The following is an 18,272-nucleotide window of genomic DNA, read 5'->3' as shown; positions in this document are numbered from 1 at the left end:
TGTTAAATTGTATGTAATGTAATGAAACTTAGAGGATAATAGTCACAGCGAGCAAAAGTGAGTCTTTCATACTCCAACTATTTTGCAAAGTTTCTGCATTTAATTAAGATTGTTTTACTTTGTTGTGGGAGCCACGGCGGCTTAGTGGTTGTTGTGCCAAACACATAACTTAAAGGGTGCAGGTTCAAATCCTACCATCGGGAACAGCCTGGGTCAGCTACCATCGTGTGTCATTGGTCGAGGCATTATACTCCAATTGCCTCAGCACTAAATAACCTACATGTGTTACTGAGCTATAAAAGCACCAAACCAGTCTTGACTTGTTTTATGTACAGTCATTAAAACTTTATAGGTTTATTCAACCTGGAGGTTGGTGCTCACCATGGGTCGAAGCAGGTCACTGTGACATGTTCCAGTGATTATGTTAACTTTTTTACATTTAGTTCATTTTCTTTGACACTTCTGTGTAGAGTTGTGAAACTTAATTTGCTCATATTGAAGAGTACTACATATGTGCAAACATAGGTCACAATGACCAATTTTGCATGCTCCAGAGATTGCATTACATTTTTGCATTTAGCTCATATTTTCTGACATAGATTTTCTGACACATGTATAGTTATGAAACTTGAGGTCTTTGTTCATCTTGGGCATTACTACCCATCACAAGCCAGAGTGACCTATTTTTCATGGATGACTGAATTTCAAAAGTTTTGGATTATACCACTGTTGAGCAGGCAAGATAGCATTCCTTTGAATTCTTTTGTATAATAATGTGTTTGTGTGTGTGTAGACCATTGCGTTGTCCTTGTGGTTAGAGCATCTGCTTTGGATGTGGGAGGTTGTGGGTTCGATCCCCGACTGAGTCATACCAAAGACTTATAAAAATGGTACTAGCAGCTGCCTCACTTGGCACTCAGCATTTAGAGTAGAGGTTAGTGCTAGGACTGGTCGGCCTGGTGTCAGGATGTGACTGGGTGGGATATAATGCTACATGTCTGCAGGCGGCATGATGCTCCACTGCTAGACATCACTATAAACTTTCACACTGTAGACATTATAGCAACATGACTGGCAAATTGTTAAAGCCACATTAAAAATCCAAATCACACATGTATGTATGTATGTATGTATGTATGCATGTATGTATGCATGCAGTCACATTTTTTAAAAACTATTCCTTTAAATTTCAGAATTCTGGTTGTGGAGTGAATGAAGTTCCTTGCGACAAGTCTTTGATAGGTTTTGCTCAGCTCACCATGAATGAATGATTTTTGGGAGACATCATCAGTTACATGAGAACAATGATGCCATATTGCTGTGATAAATTTGTTGAGGATAGTTTCAACAGAGAATGTGTCTTTTACCAGAAACAGATTCATTGCACTCATGTGCCGTTTTCCCTCTACTGTTTGATAGAATTTGAAGTTATCGATTAATGCCTTTTCCAGAATGTGGGAGTGTTCATCTGTTCAGATCTTGCCAGTTTAAAGGGAAACAAAATTGATGTACAGAGAATCAGATGATAGATGCACAGTAGACTGGTTCCTTATGTTTCAAGGGATAATTAAACTACTATTAATGTAGATATGGAACTGGTACTTCTGTAAGTTGTGTGAATTTATTGTCAGTAATAATCTTCATGGCATTTATCAATAGTTTTGGATTGTCTTAAAACAACAGAATGTTACCCAGCCCCTTTTAAAAAAATTTCAAGAACTTTTCACCTCAGAGTTAAAAGGGAGATACATTTTCTTCTGCATATTTTTCACACCTTTCAAGACACAAATAGGATCTGTTCTGAGGTAGAGACAGTGAACAGAATCTATACATATCTTAATATCATGGAATGGTATATAATTGTCTTTTGACTTTTAAAAAAACAAAGTATTTAGAAAATACTCAAGTTTCCTCGTAATATTACAAGACTTTTCAGAAGAAAATTCAGAATGTAAAGTGTCAGACTTTTCTTTATTGCAGCAAACTTAAAAGATAAATTTTAATTGATCTGAATTGGAGGTAGAAAATTTATTTTTATTGAAACAGGGGCCTAATAGTGCATCTTTTTCTTTAAATAAAGCACTTGTTGCAATAAAAACCCTTAATGTATCAAGGAAGATACAAAATAAAAAATTTCTTGGATAAATTTGACTTGTACAATTGCATGTTTGGGAAACGTGAAAGCCTTTTTTATAAATAATGATAATCAAGATGAACAAGGTCCAAAATAAAGGAAGTTGTATGCCAAAATACACATGATTTCAGAGGAATAGAGATAGCTGCTGTACTAATGCACTCATAACAGGAATTCTGTCTTTTCAAGATACAATTAATGGTCCAGGAGAAATGTGCAGAATGAGCAAAGTAAAACAGATTCCAATTCCAGTAGTTTTATTACATTTTGAAACATCATCACATTCCTTATAATCCAAAACTCTCGTATATTGGACAAGCTTGTCTGAATGAGTGGCACATTTTTTCAGCTACCTTGATTCTCCATTAACCTTTGACCCAGTTCCTGTTAGCCTGAATATCCAAACATTTTTATTTGTGAGGAGGTCGGGTAATGGAACTCAGTTGTCGGTCTTGTTTGTCACTAGACGGCATGAATGTACAATGGAATTTCTAGACTTGTTTGTTACTAGATGGCATGAATGTACAATGGAATTTCTAGACTTGTTTGTCACTAGATGGCATGAATGTACAGTGGAATTTCTAGACTTGTTCCCTGCTTTCTTTATGAGCAACATTTTTGCAACACCTGAAACAAAAGGTGCATTGAAGACAAATGTATGGAGACTAATAATGTGAGTAAGATCCATTTAAATGTCCCAAATTTCTGCTTGAAATCCATTTAGGCTGTCCCAAATTTCTGCATGAGATCCAGTATGGCTGTCCAAAATTTCCATATGAAATCCACTTAGACTAACCTAAATTTCTGCAAAAGATCCATTTAGGCTGTCTCAAAATTTCTGAATGAGCTCCATTCAGGTCATCCCAGATTTTGGCATAAAAGCCTTTCATGCTACCCCAAATTTCTGCATGAGATCCATTTAGGTAATTTTATGATTCTGCATACTTGACCATTCAGGTGATTGAGAAAAATGATTCTCCAGTATTAAGAAGGATAATCTACAAATGGTGTAGTGCACACGGATAACCTCTGTGGAAGAAATACAGTGATGATGTATGATGCACCAGTGATTTTATGGATATATGTATCGGCTTTCATACAGAGTTGACCTACTAGACATGCATCGACTGTAATTCTACAATAAGAGCTTGTCTTACAGAATTTTCACTTGCAAGGAGAGACAACTGCTATGATATACATCATTGTTACAGGATTGTCACTCTCACAAGGGGTCTTATTCAAGACAGCGGCAATGTTGTACATCATTACAGCCAGAAATAAACACTTTAAGTTGCAAATTGTAGGTTTTCAGGCAGGGTGGCTATATATATCTCACTACTTTGGTTCAAGATATGTAGGAAATATTTGTATTGATTTCAGTAATGTATTAAGAATTAATGTGTTGTTATTTTGGTTCAAGGTGTACAGGAAATATTTTCATTGATTTCAGTAATGAGTGAATTAGTCCACCATATATCAGCCTGTAATCTGTATTTGTGCATAAATATCAAGTTCTTACCTGAAATAATCCATCGATAAAAGATTGTCTTATCTTCCTTACTCATATGAAGTTCCAAAGAAAAAATTGATTACATCTACCTCATACTACAGTATTAAAGATTTGTGATGTTTTGTCATCCAAAAATGTTTGAAGAACAAATTTACAATGCAGTTACTCAAAATAGATGTTTGCCTCAATAAAAGTAGCTTTCAGGTGAAGTAATTTTTAATAAAGACCATTTGAACCAGGTTGAACATGTGAACCACAGCATTACTGTCATACTTGCATGGCAATAGAAGAGCCTTCCATCAGTATGACTTGCTCTTTGGTGCTGAGACCTGAGAACACAGAAATAGTATGCATTAGTTCCTTCGTCTTAATTGTAACATCACTTCAGGCATAACGTTATAAAAAATATTCACAAAGAAAAATTGCTTACTGTTTTTAGCACTGGTGTATTCACAAAAAAAAATTGCTTACTGTTTTTAGCACCAGTGTTGGGAGTTATAGTCAAGGGCCTGCATGAACTACCCCTTTAAGATGCTTTTAATCAGTTAATTATTTGAATTTGGTAATATGTCTGGCAAATTGTAAGCATTTTACATCTTGTTTGCATTGTTAGTGGTGTATGATTTAGGAGTGGCAGTCATGTTAATGGTTTTTATGTACTCAACATAATTACTGTAGTACAAACTGTTGCCATATTTTAATCCAAACAGCTTATGTATGCTTGTTTCTAGTATTGCTCCTTTTTGTTGGTTCTTGCTGTTATTTAAATTTTGCTTACCTATGCACAGAATTATTGTATAATTAGGGCCCCATGTTAAGATGCAGGATTACTGTAGTAATCTTTTCTGTTTACATGTTTGTCAGTCCATAACTTGATCCATTCACACTTCTTGTGGTTTTGTCTTTTAAGGTCCCATTTGAATGGAATTATTGACCATTTTTCATTAGTATTGCATCTCCATGACTGAAACCGTTGAGCAGTTTGGTAATCAAATTGTTTTGTTGCGCTGAATGTGCATTTGTGGAATTTGTCTCAACAGCTGTGTTTTGAAATGAGTTATGACCCTTGACAGTTAACTTGACATCTCCACATAGGATGTTGCTAGTGACCAGCATAACTCTGAACCACATGCACATAATTGGAAACCATTCAGTAGGTGAGTTGCCTATTACATTGGACGTTTTTTTTTAAGGTTCCATTTTTCAGGGTCAATTTTGATGAAGTAATTGCCATTCTTCATCCATGTTACATATCTACCATAACCATTCCTTGTAACTGGCATAGTCTAGGAAGCAGTCAGCATATTTGGATTCATTTTGATGTGTACATTGTGTTAAGACCTAAATGTATGTTTTATTAGTTTTGACTCCTGGACTAGAGTTATGGCCCATGACAGTTTACCTTATAACTTTACATAAGATGTTGCTCATAACTGGCATAGCTCACAAACAAGGGAAAATATTTTGATGCAATTTGTTTTGAGGATTGACTCATAGACTTGCATACATCTTTAAGAATTTAGTCTTGTTTTGTTCCTCGGAGTTGTGGCCCCTGATTGCCTTTCCTCCCTACTTTGGTTTCTTCAAGATAACTTCATCAGAATTCATTTGATTTCAAATCTGATTTGAGTGAGTTTCATTTCCAGCATTCCATGATGTCATTCGCAGGAGCTTGGACCTTTTTTTAATACCCTTTTATCTTAATCAGTTTCCAGCTTATAAGCATAATAAGCTTTATTCCTTTGCAGTCAGATTTGAAGTGCTGCATTATACTGACAAAGACTTGAATGAGTTTAATTTTAAGTGTTCTGCATAAACATTTAGAATAGTTGTTTCCCCTGATTGCTAGTCCTTCTAACTTTGCTTTTCACAGTACAGTTAGACTAAGGAATATTGCAATTTCAGCCACTGTTGTCATGAACCTTTGTATTGATGAAATCTTTAGAAGAGTTGATTTTCAGCATCTCGTGTCATTTCCAAGAGTTGTGGCCCCTGAATGCCGATCTCCAAAACACTTCAGTTTTCCAAAAGAATAAAATTTCTTTAGTTTAAAACACAAGCCAGCAAATTGTAGACGTTGGGGCCCTTTATGATGCACACATCACTAGTAGGTTTTTTGTCTTGGTTTTCTTTATTTTCAATATCATCACTGAAAAACATAGTGTAATATTAATGGAATGTTGACATCTTTTTTATGTATATATCAAAACAATTAACCTTTTGTTATTTATATGTTATCAAAACAGAAATGTAGATTCATTTTGTGAATAACATGGAGTAAACATTGTTGGGACAAGATTGTAGATCGTGTTGGGCACAAACTCTTTCTCGGGGTGGGGGTGGGGGGGGTTAAGTAGACATTTTGATACTCAGTCAGATGGTCCATTTCCTTTGAACTTTGATCAATAAAATGAAGAGTAATCTTCAAATTGAATTTCAGTACCTTTGCTTTTGAAATGAATGGGTTAGAATGCAACTTTTGTGTTTGAGAACAAACTTTTTCTCAAAGGTAGAATAGTTGAAACTGATTCCATGTTTGGACAGTGTACAGCAAAATTAGAAATATTGACTTTTATTGCAATCCATATACTTATAAACTTTTTGATTTTAATTTGAGCATTTATTTATGTTGTAGCACAATTATAAACATGGAGTGGAAAAAGTGTAGAACTGCACTACAGAATAAGAACCCATAGTCCAAACAAAGCTGTCGGCACAAATGAGCTGCTGTTATTATCATGTGATTGTCATTTGAATCAATTTCTTTTCTGTTCTTTTTTTGTTTAGATAATGCATCTGAGACAATACTTTGAATCAGCTTTACTGAAAACTTGGTACTTAAAAAGGGTCAGTGAGTACATTGATCACTTTAATCTGAAGAATAATATACATTTTGTTTTGTGAAAATGGCTCAAATGCACACTTGTCTTACAGTTGGTATTTATAGCACAGATTGCATTTTTTCAGATTTTCACCATGTACTGTCTCCTACCCTATATATTGTTTTAAAATATATGTGCATGTAAACTGTCATACCACTTGTGTGAAATAATGTATTTTGTTTCTTTTGTTCTTTTGTTTATAATCGTAGTTGTTATTCTGTTAATGATCCAAACCATGATAAAAGTTGTCATGCATCAGTACTTATACTTTTTATCTCTGCTGTATTCAGTGTGCAAAAAGCACAGATTTGAACATAAACCAGAGATTCTATTTTTCAGGGGCATGTTGCTCTTTCTAGTTTGTAAGTTTTATGTTGACAATACAAAGATTTGCTCAAAAAGACAATAGATGTAATTAAATAAGTTATTACAGACTATAGCACCTAAGATATGGGGAAAAATGGCATACTCCTGATTATATATAACCAATCTTACAATATTAAGCACTTTCATAAATTTTCTGATTACATAACCTTGGTCATTTTAAGGATATTTTATACATGCCACACCCCATTCCTTTAATCTGAATTTGCCTGTTCATGTGGTCAGAATCTCTGTTAGTCACTTGAAACCACTTAACATAGAGACTGACAGGTGAAACTTAACACCTTAATGACCACCTATTACTGTTAATTGGTTGTAGAGGAAGGCTAATTAGCCTAATTTTCAGTCCATGATGAGATAAAGCTGTGTTTTTTCATTTACAAGTTGTTGTGATATGGTTGGGTAATTAATTAATTCAAATATACTTCCTCAGTCAGTCTTAATTTGCATGGAACTTTTGGTGCCTTCTGGTTACCAACCAATTTTGAACTTGATATTTTCAATTACACTTGAAGCCAAAATCTAGAACGAAAGAGACTTATTTTCATAAACATGGAGAGAGGTTTTGACGTTTTGTATAAGAAAGTACAAAGGTGACATTGAAATGATGTCTATTGAGTAACATCTTTGTCCTTAATGGAGATAAATTGGTGCAAAAATTACAAATATGAATGTGAACAGAATGGAACTTTTGATATGTTCCTGATCTTGTTTGCTACATGCGCATCAGCTTGAAAATTGACATTGGTAACTGTGTAAACCTAAGTTGCAGCCATGACATAAGAACTTTTGTATCATCAGATACTATTGAAAGATACAACAGCAATGTGACGTATTGTCAGATACTGTTGAATGATACAGCAGCAATGTGATCTTGTATCATCAGACACTATTCAGACATACAATAGCAGTGTGATGTTCTATCATCAGATACTAGTCAGACATATAGTAGCAATGTGATGTATCATTGATGCTTTTGAAAGATACAACAGCACTGTGAGGTTGTATATCAGATACTATTAAGACACAGTACCAGTGTGATGTATCATCATATACTATTCAGACATCCAGTAGCAATGTGATGTTGTATCATCAGATACTATTTAGACATACAGTAGCAATGTGATGTTGTATCATCAGATACTATTGAAAGATACAACAGCAATGTGATGTTGTATCATCAGATACTATTCAGACATACAGTAGCAATGTGATGTTGTATCATTGGATACTATTCAGACATACAGTAGCAATGTGATGTATCATCAGATACTATTGAAACAGACAGCAGCAATGTGATGTTGTATCATCAGACACTATTCAGACGGAGTACCCATGTCATGTTGTATCATCAAATACCATTGAAACATACACCAGCAATGTGTTGTTGTATTATCAGATACAGTTCATACGAACAATAACTGTGCGATGTATCATCAGATACTATTTGAAACTTGCAGAGTGTATCTTCAGATACTATTGAAACATAGGGTACCAGTGTGATGTTGCGTCATCAGATACTATTGAAACAGACAGCAGCAGTGTGATGTTGTATGATCACATACTGTTGATAGATACGGTAGCAGTGATGTATCAGCAGATGCGATTCATAGAAACTGGTAGCAATGTGGGACAATATTTTGATGAAGCTAAAGTTGTTTGTCCTGTATTAATCAAATTTGTACTGCCAATTGAACTCTTCATTGCCATTGATCTACATTTAGCTGTTAACTGAGTCTTGCCACCTAAACTTCATATTGATGATGACCCACATTTAGGCAGTTTAAAGACAAATGTGTCTTACCATCTGAATTTTGCACATTGCCATTGACCTACATTTAGGTTTATTTAAGCCAGATGTGTCTTCCATTGACATGCATTTAGCTGTTAACTGAGTCTTGCCAACTGAACTGCATTATTGATGACCTATGTCTCAGCAGTTTAAAGACAAATGTCTCTTACCATCTGAATTTAGCACGTTGCCATTGACCTACATTTAGGCTTTTTAAAGATGAATATGTCTTCCCAACTGAATTTTGCACACTGCCATTGACCTACATTTAGCTGTTAACTGAGAGAATTGAAGGTACAGAGAGTGAAATCGGGTTGGTCTCAATTACATTTTTAAGGTACAGACAGGGAAATCGGGTTGGTCTCAGTTACATTTTTAAGGTACAGAGAGTGAAATGGGGTTGGTCTCAATTACATTTTTAAGGTACAGAGAGTGAAATCGGGTTGGTCTCAATTACATTTTTAAGGTACAGAGAGGGAAATCGGGTTGGTGTCAATTACATTTTTAAGGTACAGAGAGGGAAATCGGGTTGGTGTCAATTAAATTTATTAATTTCAGTTATTGAGCTCAATGTAAATGTGTAAGGCTCTTGTAAACATTGCACTTTTATTAAGTACATTGCAGATATGACTAAAACATAAGCATTATTTGACAGTAACATTTATATTTGTGAAAAAAATGTTTTTTAAGCTTAGAGCTAATAATACAGTTTTATAGTTTACCTTTGTTTTTCTCTGTACTTTTTAATTTTTTAGTACATTTTAAAATTTAGTCGTAAGAAGATAAATAATTATTGAAGCTGTATTTGGTCTTGCCTATTTTGTTACACAAAATATTATGTTAAACTAGGCTTTAGTTCATTCATTTTCGACCATCTCAGTACCTGAATTAATTCAACTTGGTCTTCAGTAAGGATGATTGATTCATATCAGCCTTTAAAATGATGACCTATTGATTGAGATAAAAAATATTGACTGCATTTATTTTCATATTTCCATGATTTACAAAAGCGCACTATGAGGTAGTTTAAGTGCCAGAAACCTTTAAGGACATGTACCCTCAGTGCATTTACCAACTTTGTATAATCATTATTGTCATTAGACAGTTTTAAACATTTTCATGAATATTAATCCAAGATTATGAGGTAATTAAGCTTGGATAGCAAATAACGTTTTTGAGTTGGGGATGTTTCGGAGTGTTGACTTTCATGTTTTATACAAAGTTAGGTTCATAGTGTAGCTGGTTTAGAGAAATTAAGAGAGTATTTTTTATAGTGGTATGTTTTTATCACAAACTAAGTTAATCAAATATGCAAGGTCATTCATGTCAGTAATACTCAGGTGTAGAAGAGAACTATAGAAATATCAAGACAATTATTTGTAAGTCCATCCCTTTTATTTATGATGCTTTATTCCAGTTTCAAAAAAAAGAAGAGAAAAAGAAAAAGGAAATATGTACAGGTACTCAGCCAGATGTACTCTCTCATAACACTGTTCATTGGAGCCATGGAGTGTACCACCTGATGAGACTATCTTATAATGAATTTTATGTACAGTAATCTATCATTATAATAACACTGTTCATTGGAGCCGTGGAGTATACCACCTGATAATGAGACTGTCTTATAATGAATTTTATGTACAGTACTCTATAATAACACTGTCCATTTAAGCCATGGATTATACCACCTTATAATGGGTGTCTTGTAATGAATTTTATGTACAGTACTCTATCATTATAACACTGTCCATTTAAGCCATGGATTATACCACCTTATAATGGGTGTCTTGTAATGAATTTTATGTACAGTACTCTATCATTATAACACTGTCCATTGGAGCAGTAGTGTTTAACACCTTATAATGAGACTGCCTGATAATGAAGTATATATGCATAATAAGTCTACTATTGAATAATGAAATAGAATCCATGAGCATACCCGCCTTATAATGAGAACTGCTGTATGTTAGCTTAATAGGGCATGTTGTACTGAGTCATTCCCTTCCTTCCTTACTTTTCATTGTGAATTTATAATTACATCAGAAGTCTTTAAAGAGCATTTTTCTAGAGATGTGAGCTTTGGATAACTGTTTGAGATATACACATTTTGTTATACAAGTTAAATGTGTGGCAGAGAATTCATTCAAGACTGAGTAGAAAGAATACCTCATTTTGAAAATAAGTAATTGTATGTATGATTAAAGTGTACATTGAAATCTTCCAGTGTATGATTTGATTGCTTGTAAATCGAAGATAAACATAAAAATATACCACTTTGAGGAAAATTGTCGAAAACTGTAAATAAGTTGCCACATATTACTTTGATTTTTACGTAGTTGGTTGCAGTGTCAGAAAAATTAGCAAAGGAAGGCATATATTTAATTTATTTTACTTCTTCATAGTTTTTTTCCTTTACTCATTTTTGCAGTTTATTTGTATTAGCGTCTTGGAAGAAGATTCAGGAAATTAAAGTTATTGAATAAAACTGTTCTAACAAACTGAAGACGACATGTTCATTTCAAATAAAGTAAGAAACATCTTTTTCTTGTTTTGTGTCTTTTTTTGGATTAAATCTTATTTATCCCCGATTGTGCATGCTAGCCAAAGTTCCTATGATTCTGGTCGGTCATTCATCGTCCATGTGTGATGTTAAGGACTTGGAACTATCCATTGACTGATACTCTTGAATTTTATTTGTAACGAGCCCTTGAGGGGTAAATTGGCCATATTCCAATAAATATAAAATGGTAACGAACTGGTCACGATGGGGGTGGGGGCAGAAATACAGAGCCTTAGTATGGACGGGAGATATTTGTTAAAATGTAGCAGAATTAATATTTCCTAATTATTTAATGGGTTGAAACAAGATCAGAATATCCTTATTTGGCAGTTTGATTTTTTAAAAAAGTGTGAAATTTTGCGACATTTTAAAATTTTGAGCTTTATTTATCATTGCTCGTAAGTTTTCACATATCTTTTGCCACCAGTGCAGGAAAGCGGTGATGTCAGTTTGGTCCGTCGTGAAAACCCTAAATTCAGCTCACATGACCCTAAGACTAAATATGTTTTATTTAAGCTTTTGGTATGGTCCAGACCGCTCCGGTGACCTAAATGGTTACAGCGTCCGCTTCGCGGATTCGAATCCCGGCCGAGTCATACCAAAGACTTATAAAAATGGTACTGACAGCTGCCTCGTTTTGCGCTCAGCATTAAGAGGTTAGTGTTATGACTGGTCTGCCTGGTGTCAGGATAATGTGACTGGGTGGGACATGATACGACATGTCTGCGGCATCATGCCCCAGTGGTGGACTTCACAATAAAATGCCACACTGTAGACATCGTAACGATATGACTGAAAATGTGTTAAAGCTACGTTAAAAATCTAAATAACATACCGAAATCACACACATTTTGGTATGGCCCTCCATCTTGTGTCGTCTGTTATGAATCATTGTTTTGTGTGTCCGTCTGTCAACAATTGCTTCTTACTGCTGTGGAGTCTATTTCTGATTCGATTTGAATAAAACTTTTTTCAGTTTTTCTATATAAAAAAAACACTTAAAACTACGTACACAGTCTTTTTAAGGGCCCACAACCAAATTGGATCTGTAGCATAATATCCAAACCAAGACCTGTTCTTTGCAACATTTGCCTTGAACATTTTACTTGGAAATTAGCCCTAGCATTCTGAATTTCGTTTCTGCTAAGTATAATGACTTTTGAAGGACTTAATAAAAATAAATTCAAATTTACGATGGCAAGAAATCTTTCAAACACACACATCTTTCACACACACACACCCCAGGTCTACTCAAGCTCATGTCCAGCATTATTGTCATAATAGGCATGGGAGATAGGGAAGCAGTTTTTAAAAATCTGAAATATAGATCGGATCGCTTGCCCTTGAAACATCTTTTATGCTTCCAATGTTTGACTATGCTGATTGTATCTGGTATAATTCTATTATGCAAGAAAAAGAATCACTGGAAAAAATAAATTTGGAGACTCTGAAAATAGTAACAGGTGCTACCAAGACCGCAAGTGTGTGGTTCGGACATTATTATATGATGAAACCGGGTGGAATAGCTAGAAGCATCGACGCTATAAGTATAAATTAATTCATTTGTTCAAAATGTATCTTGGTTGGCTTCAAATTACTTGCAAGATATAATTAGGCATCTTGAAGTTAATAACGACACGTACACCACTAGATCATCGAACTCACTTGTGCGGAATGACATTTTATCAAGCATTATTTCTGCCTTCCACAGTTCAATTGTGGAACACGTCGCCGATTGAAATAATTAGTAACCCATCCATTCAAAATTTCGAAACTTACCAGAATCAGGACAAACATAAAATTCGGATGTATCAAGTTCAGTATCCGCGATTGGGAACAAATGCAGTAGCTTAAATAATGATTTATTCCTAAATCTTTTTTTCTTCTTCTAGTAATAGGTACTGCACATGCGCACAAATAGAAACATTTGAACACTTTCTGTTAGAGTGAGAAAAAAAATATACAACTCTGAGACATCATGTTCTCCTCACATTACCGACCTGACTTACAATTAAGACATTATTATCCGGAAATTCGATGTATACCGATGAAATTAATAAGCAAATATTTATGGCAGTGCAAGCCTTCATAAAATTATCAAAACGATTTTAATTTAACACACAGCTCACAACCACACAAGTGTATTGCATCTTTTTTTTAAAACCATTAAATGATCTTTGAAACAATTACACGTACTAGAATGTTCAAGCTTACTTTAATATTTATATATGATTTATCTATTTGAAATCGGTAGACAATTATTGATTTGTCAATTTACTCTGTAATAGGCGAGACAATTTTCAAGAAACTTCCAGCTTTTTACTGAATCCCCGTATCCCTGTGTAGTTTATGCTGTTAAATAAGATAGGCCTACATGAAAATGTTTTCTTGAATAAATACTGTTCAAACAAGAAAACGGTGTCTGTTTTGGATCTCCAATATGGTCTTTTATCGCAACTCCTCATGTATTAAATATGATACATGAAAATGTTTTCTTGAATAAATACTGTTCAAACAAGAAAACGGTGTCTGTTTGGATATCCAATATGGTCACCAAATCTTTTTATAGCAACTCCTGAATGGATGGTCGAGTTTTTACTAAACGATTTCTTATGATGTATAGTTGTGATGATCTTAGATCCAGTATTGACCCCACGGTGGGAATTTTATTATTACTCGTCCTCCTGAATGGATTGTCATTTCGACATGGTGTTTTCACTATAATACATCACATGGGGTGGGTGTGTATGTGTGTGTGTGTGTGTGTGTGATTTGTATTATTAACTTAGTTTTAGCCATTTTCCAGTCATATCGCTACGATGTCTGCTGTAGGGCATTTTATAGTGATGTCTAGTACAGGGGCAATCATGCCACTGACATGTAGTATCATGTCCCACCGAATCATATTATTCGGATGGCAGGCCGACTAGTCCCAAAACTAACCTCTTAACCTCGACCGTCACGCGAGGCAGTACCATTTTTAAAAGTCTTTGGGATGACTTGGCCGGGATTGGAACTGGCGACCTCCCGCATCTGAGGTGGACGCTCTAACCAGTAAGGCCACAGGAGCGGTCATGGTGTACATTGGTCATAAACAAAAATAATATATATATATATATATATATATATATATATATATATATATATATATATATATATATATATGGCCACCAGTTTGAAAATTTTCACCGCCATTCCTCCTAACTGCAAAGTCAGATCAGCATGAAACATTCACCAGAAGACTTCTTATGACGCCAATTTTTGTCCTAAATGAAAATGTTGCCCATTTGACATTCAATACGTCCGGTGTGGTTTTCAGCTTGAAAATGTTATCGGTGCTCCTCCTGTATGGATGGTCATATAGATGGGGGGGGGGGTCAAGGAAAGATTTATAAGGATGTAATGTTGCTCGTAAATGAAACTAATGTCGATCTGACCTCCAATATGGCAATTATGGCGGCCATCTTGAAAATCTTGCTTAGCGATGCTATCGCCATATAGACATGAGGTTTTCAAGAAAAGACTTACTATTATATCCAGTTGCTCTTAAGTGACATACTATTTAATTCTCATGGGTTAGTCGGGTGGGGTGGTTTTTTATTTCTTAACTTGATTATGCCTTTCTTTTAATTCAAGATAGTTATTTGTTTCAGCTAAATATGGTAGCCGTAATACTTTCTTTATCTATGGATGAGAGAGATAAATCTGGGAGCCGAACATTTGATTTCAATGAAATCGCCCCCCCCCCCTTCTACGAATAACCACTACCACCAACATGTCCAGAAAATAAAATTGTCTGTCCCTTAATACAAATTGTGCCAATCTCACATCTAATATGGCCGACACGAGAATCTTGTCATCATTTCACTTCCCGAATGCATGGTCATATCGAAATTGGGTTTTCACCAAAACCGGCTGCTCACAAATCCAGCTAAGAGTAGAGGTCATATCTTTATCGTCTGCATCACAAAATTATTTTTTTTTTTTCAGGTGGAATACGATTAATGCAATCAACTTCTCCTAGGAGGCTGAGTATGAAATGTTCGCCACAACTTGATCCGCGGTATAAGTTTATAGGCGTGCTTAGCTTATTGTTACACAGACGACTTTGTATAAGTACCTACATAGGATATATTCCGACATTTTCTTGTAGAAGATTTAGGATCGCAAATATGCGCCTAATATGCTAAAAGGCTCATCTAACAAAATATTTCTTATATTAGAATCTACGGTTGTGATAAAAATTTCATATGGCAGCAACTTGAGCGGTTTTATGATAAACATTTTGTCGTAGCCGTTAAAGGCATGCCCTCTCAGAAGGAAGCTCACGTTTGTGATCATTATATATAATAGGTAGATTGTTTCTCCAATTGACCATTCATAGAGCCACTAACAAACTATTGTTCTTGATATAGGCCACGCTGTGACGCATCAGCAAATTGTTGTCATAGCAAATGTAGACTTGGCCACGTGATTGCAGGTTGCATCGCTGACATTCTGAAAGTGAGATCCAAGTGAATTTTCACATCTGGATCTCTGTATAATTTTAAAATGGCCTCCAGCACAAATTGGTCGGTCTATTAACACTGACGGAGGATTACAGACGAGATGCAAGTTTCGTATACAAAACTACAGGAAACACTGGATAAAGAAAATCTCTCCAAGACTAGGCCTGAAGCAGAAACCCCTCAACCCGAGCAGCGAACGTACGTCCTTCCACATAAAGATGAGGCGCCAGCAGAAACTACAAAAAACTGCTGCAGCACACCATCGCGTATTAAATTATCTCAGAAGACATGAGTACGACGCAAATATTCTTTTTTTCAGCATCGACTTTCCTAACTCACTGCCAAATAACATTAAAAGTTTTCCTCATTCACACGGTCTAAGTTGCACCTAACGGTAGCTTCATAACTTAGCCCGAAGCTAGTGCTAAAAGAAAAGAAGCTTGCATACCATAGGCCACAAAATTATTAGACAATATGCTTACGAACATCCAATAATCTCATATGATGCTAATTTGAGAATTCATTTCAGACAAAGTTTCTTCGGATAAACGGCAAAGGTACTGAGTGAATGAAAAATAAAAACTAGGTGATATCCATCATCTGGTGTCAAGATATTTGATGCGGTATGGTGTTGACAATAATTAATTTACTGAAGCTATCAAGTATGCAACATATCATTTATTAAACCAAGACTTCACCAAGTTGCCATCAAAAGTTTTCTTCAAGGATCCAACGCAAACAGACTAACAGCTCAGGCTAGCATTAGAAGAGAAAGAATTTGTCCGCAGCTTATTCAGACTTTTCTTAGGAGTAACTCGCTGCTTTCCGCACTAGAACCTATTTCGTAAAACTTATTTGCATCATATAAAGGATATCATAAGGAGAAAGAACAAAGCGAAGAATTCATTACATATTACTGAGCTATCACAAACGAGCAGGCTGCTTCAAGAAATCTTACCGATATTACAAGCACCTGCCATGTTTGTTGCCAGCATCCCATTGGCATTAGGAGCTGAGTGTATTGCAAGTACAGAGGTTTTCTTAAACCCATTTCTTCTGATCATTTCTGACCTTGGAATCGTAGCACAGACCGCATTTAGAAAGGTGAAGCCTTATCCTTAAAGTAAGAAGGGTACGTACAAGTACGCCTACATCACGTATACAAAAATCATAGATCAGGACGGACCTATTTTCGTGGCTCTGTTTTCTAACATGGCAGGCTTAGTTAAAGAATTTAGAATAGTAGACACAATCGTGGTCAAACTAAGTCCCATGTGCACTGGAAAATATGAGAAAGTGTATACTGAAGACATCTGCACCGTTGATAGTGGCTACTATAATAAAGTCGACTTCAGTGAGAAATACAAATAAAATGATATCATGAGAAAGTACATGTTGACTCCGAATTAAAATTTGGCCTGGTCGATACTGGTCCTGACAAAATAATATAACGACTTTTTGCCTCCGAGTAAATTGTACTACTCTCCTTGCATCTGGATTTCTCCAGTATGTTAGCGATTTCTGCGTAAAAATCAAGTGGTCCAGATGTTCCTTTGAATTATTTTGATAGCTTCCTTGACAATTTTGTACGCGATTTTTGACGAGCTGATTTCTTGTATCATCCTGCCGATGTCTTCTTCATTCCAGGTCATGGGAAACATTACTTTGGCATTGCACTCGTGCTCGTATGCTGCCATTATTATGATTAAGCCAAAGTCATACATTATGTTGCCGTGCCTTTCTTGTCTCTAATTCAAGCAGAATCCGTCGCAATTTTGATATGGCGCTCTTGACTATTTTTGTCATAGCCTGACACTCGAGAAATGTAATTGTATTTGATCATAAATATCGTTCAAGGCAATACAACAACTAGCTTTCATTTAGGATGGTACTTAGTGATGTCATCGATCACAGTGGCAATACAATCTGGTGATCTTGGACGCTTGTGATAACATAGCCGTATTCTCCCTGCAGATATTTCTTCAGACATAATGATAACTCAGCTTTAAACGAGTCCCTAATGTCAATACAATCATAACAGTCACCAAAGGAAGATTTGATACTTATCACGATCGTATCTTTCTCATATTGACCGTAGTATCTGTTATGAAATAATTTCTCGTACTCGGAATAAAACCCAAGTTGGCCTAGCGAGCGCTTGTGAGAAATTGTGAATGATGCAATCACTGATACCGCTAAGCCAGATAATACTTGCGACAAATAGTAATCAGGAAGCATGCTGACATCCCTGACAAAAGGGACATTTAAATTCCGGAAGCAGCATGTTACTGTTGTCTACTATGTAGCCATCAGGACTATAACTGAAGCCTACACTTTCTCGTCCATGTTGATCTCAATAAGCAGCAGGGAGGGTGATCAGACCACTTAAGGGAGTGGTCACCCTTATGTTTGGACCCAAAAAAATAGTGACCCCTCATAGAGGTCAATACCACATCTACGATTATTGTTTGTCCCAAACAGAATTGTAGACGCCCCCCCCCC

The 18,272-nt window shown here is 35.5% G+C and overlaps 1 protein-coding gene across 3 annotated transcripts in view; it reads left to right on the top strand.

The window, feature by feature from the left end:
• LOC149780967 (serine/threonine-protein kinase OSR1-like) overlaps positions 1–11,241 on the top strand; it is a 79,708-nt gene extending 68,467 nt beyond the window's left edge. For all 3 annotated transcript variants that reach the window (XM_089938079.1, XM_089938078.1, XM_089938077.1), the window contains one exon: positions 1,194–11,241. In XM_089938079.1, coding sequence (XP_089794205.1) covers positions 1,194–1,271 — 78 coding nt within the window. In that variant the 3' untranslated portion in view covers positions 1,272–11,241. The remainder of the gene's footprint in view (positions 1–1,193) is intronic.
• The last annotated feature ends 7,031 nt before the right edge of the window (positions 11,242–18,272 follow it).

This window comes from Sinohyriopsis cumingii, chromosome 16 (genome assembly GCF_028554795.1).
Source record: "Sinohyriopsis cumingii isolate HCF-2022 chromosome 16, ASM2855479v2, whole genome shotgun sequence".
In the NCBI taxonomy this organism is placed as follows: Eukaryota; Metazoa; Mollusca; class Bivalvia; order Unionida; family Unionidae; genus Sinohyriopsis; species Sinohyriopsis cumingii.
Note: the sequence above shows the minus strand (reverse complement) of the source record. Positions and strands in the feature narration are given on the sequence as shown.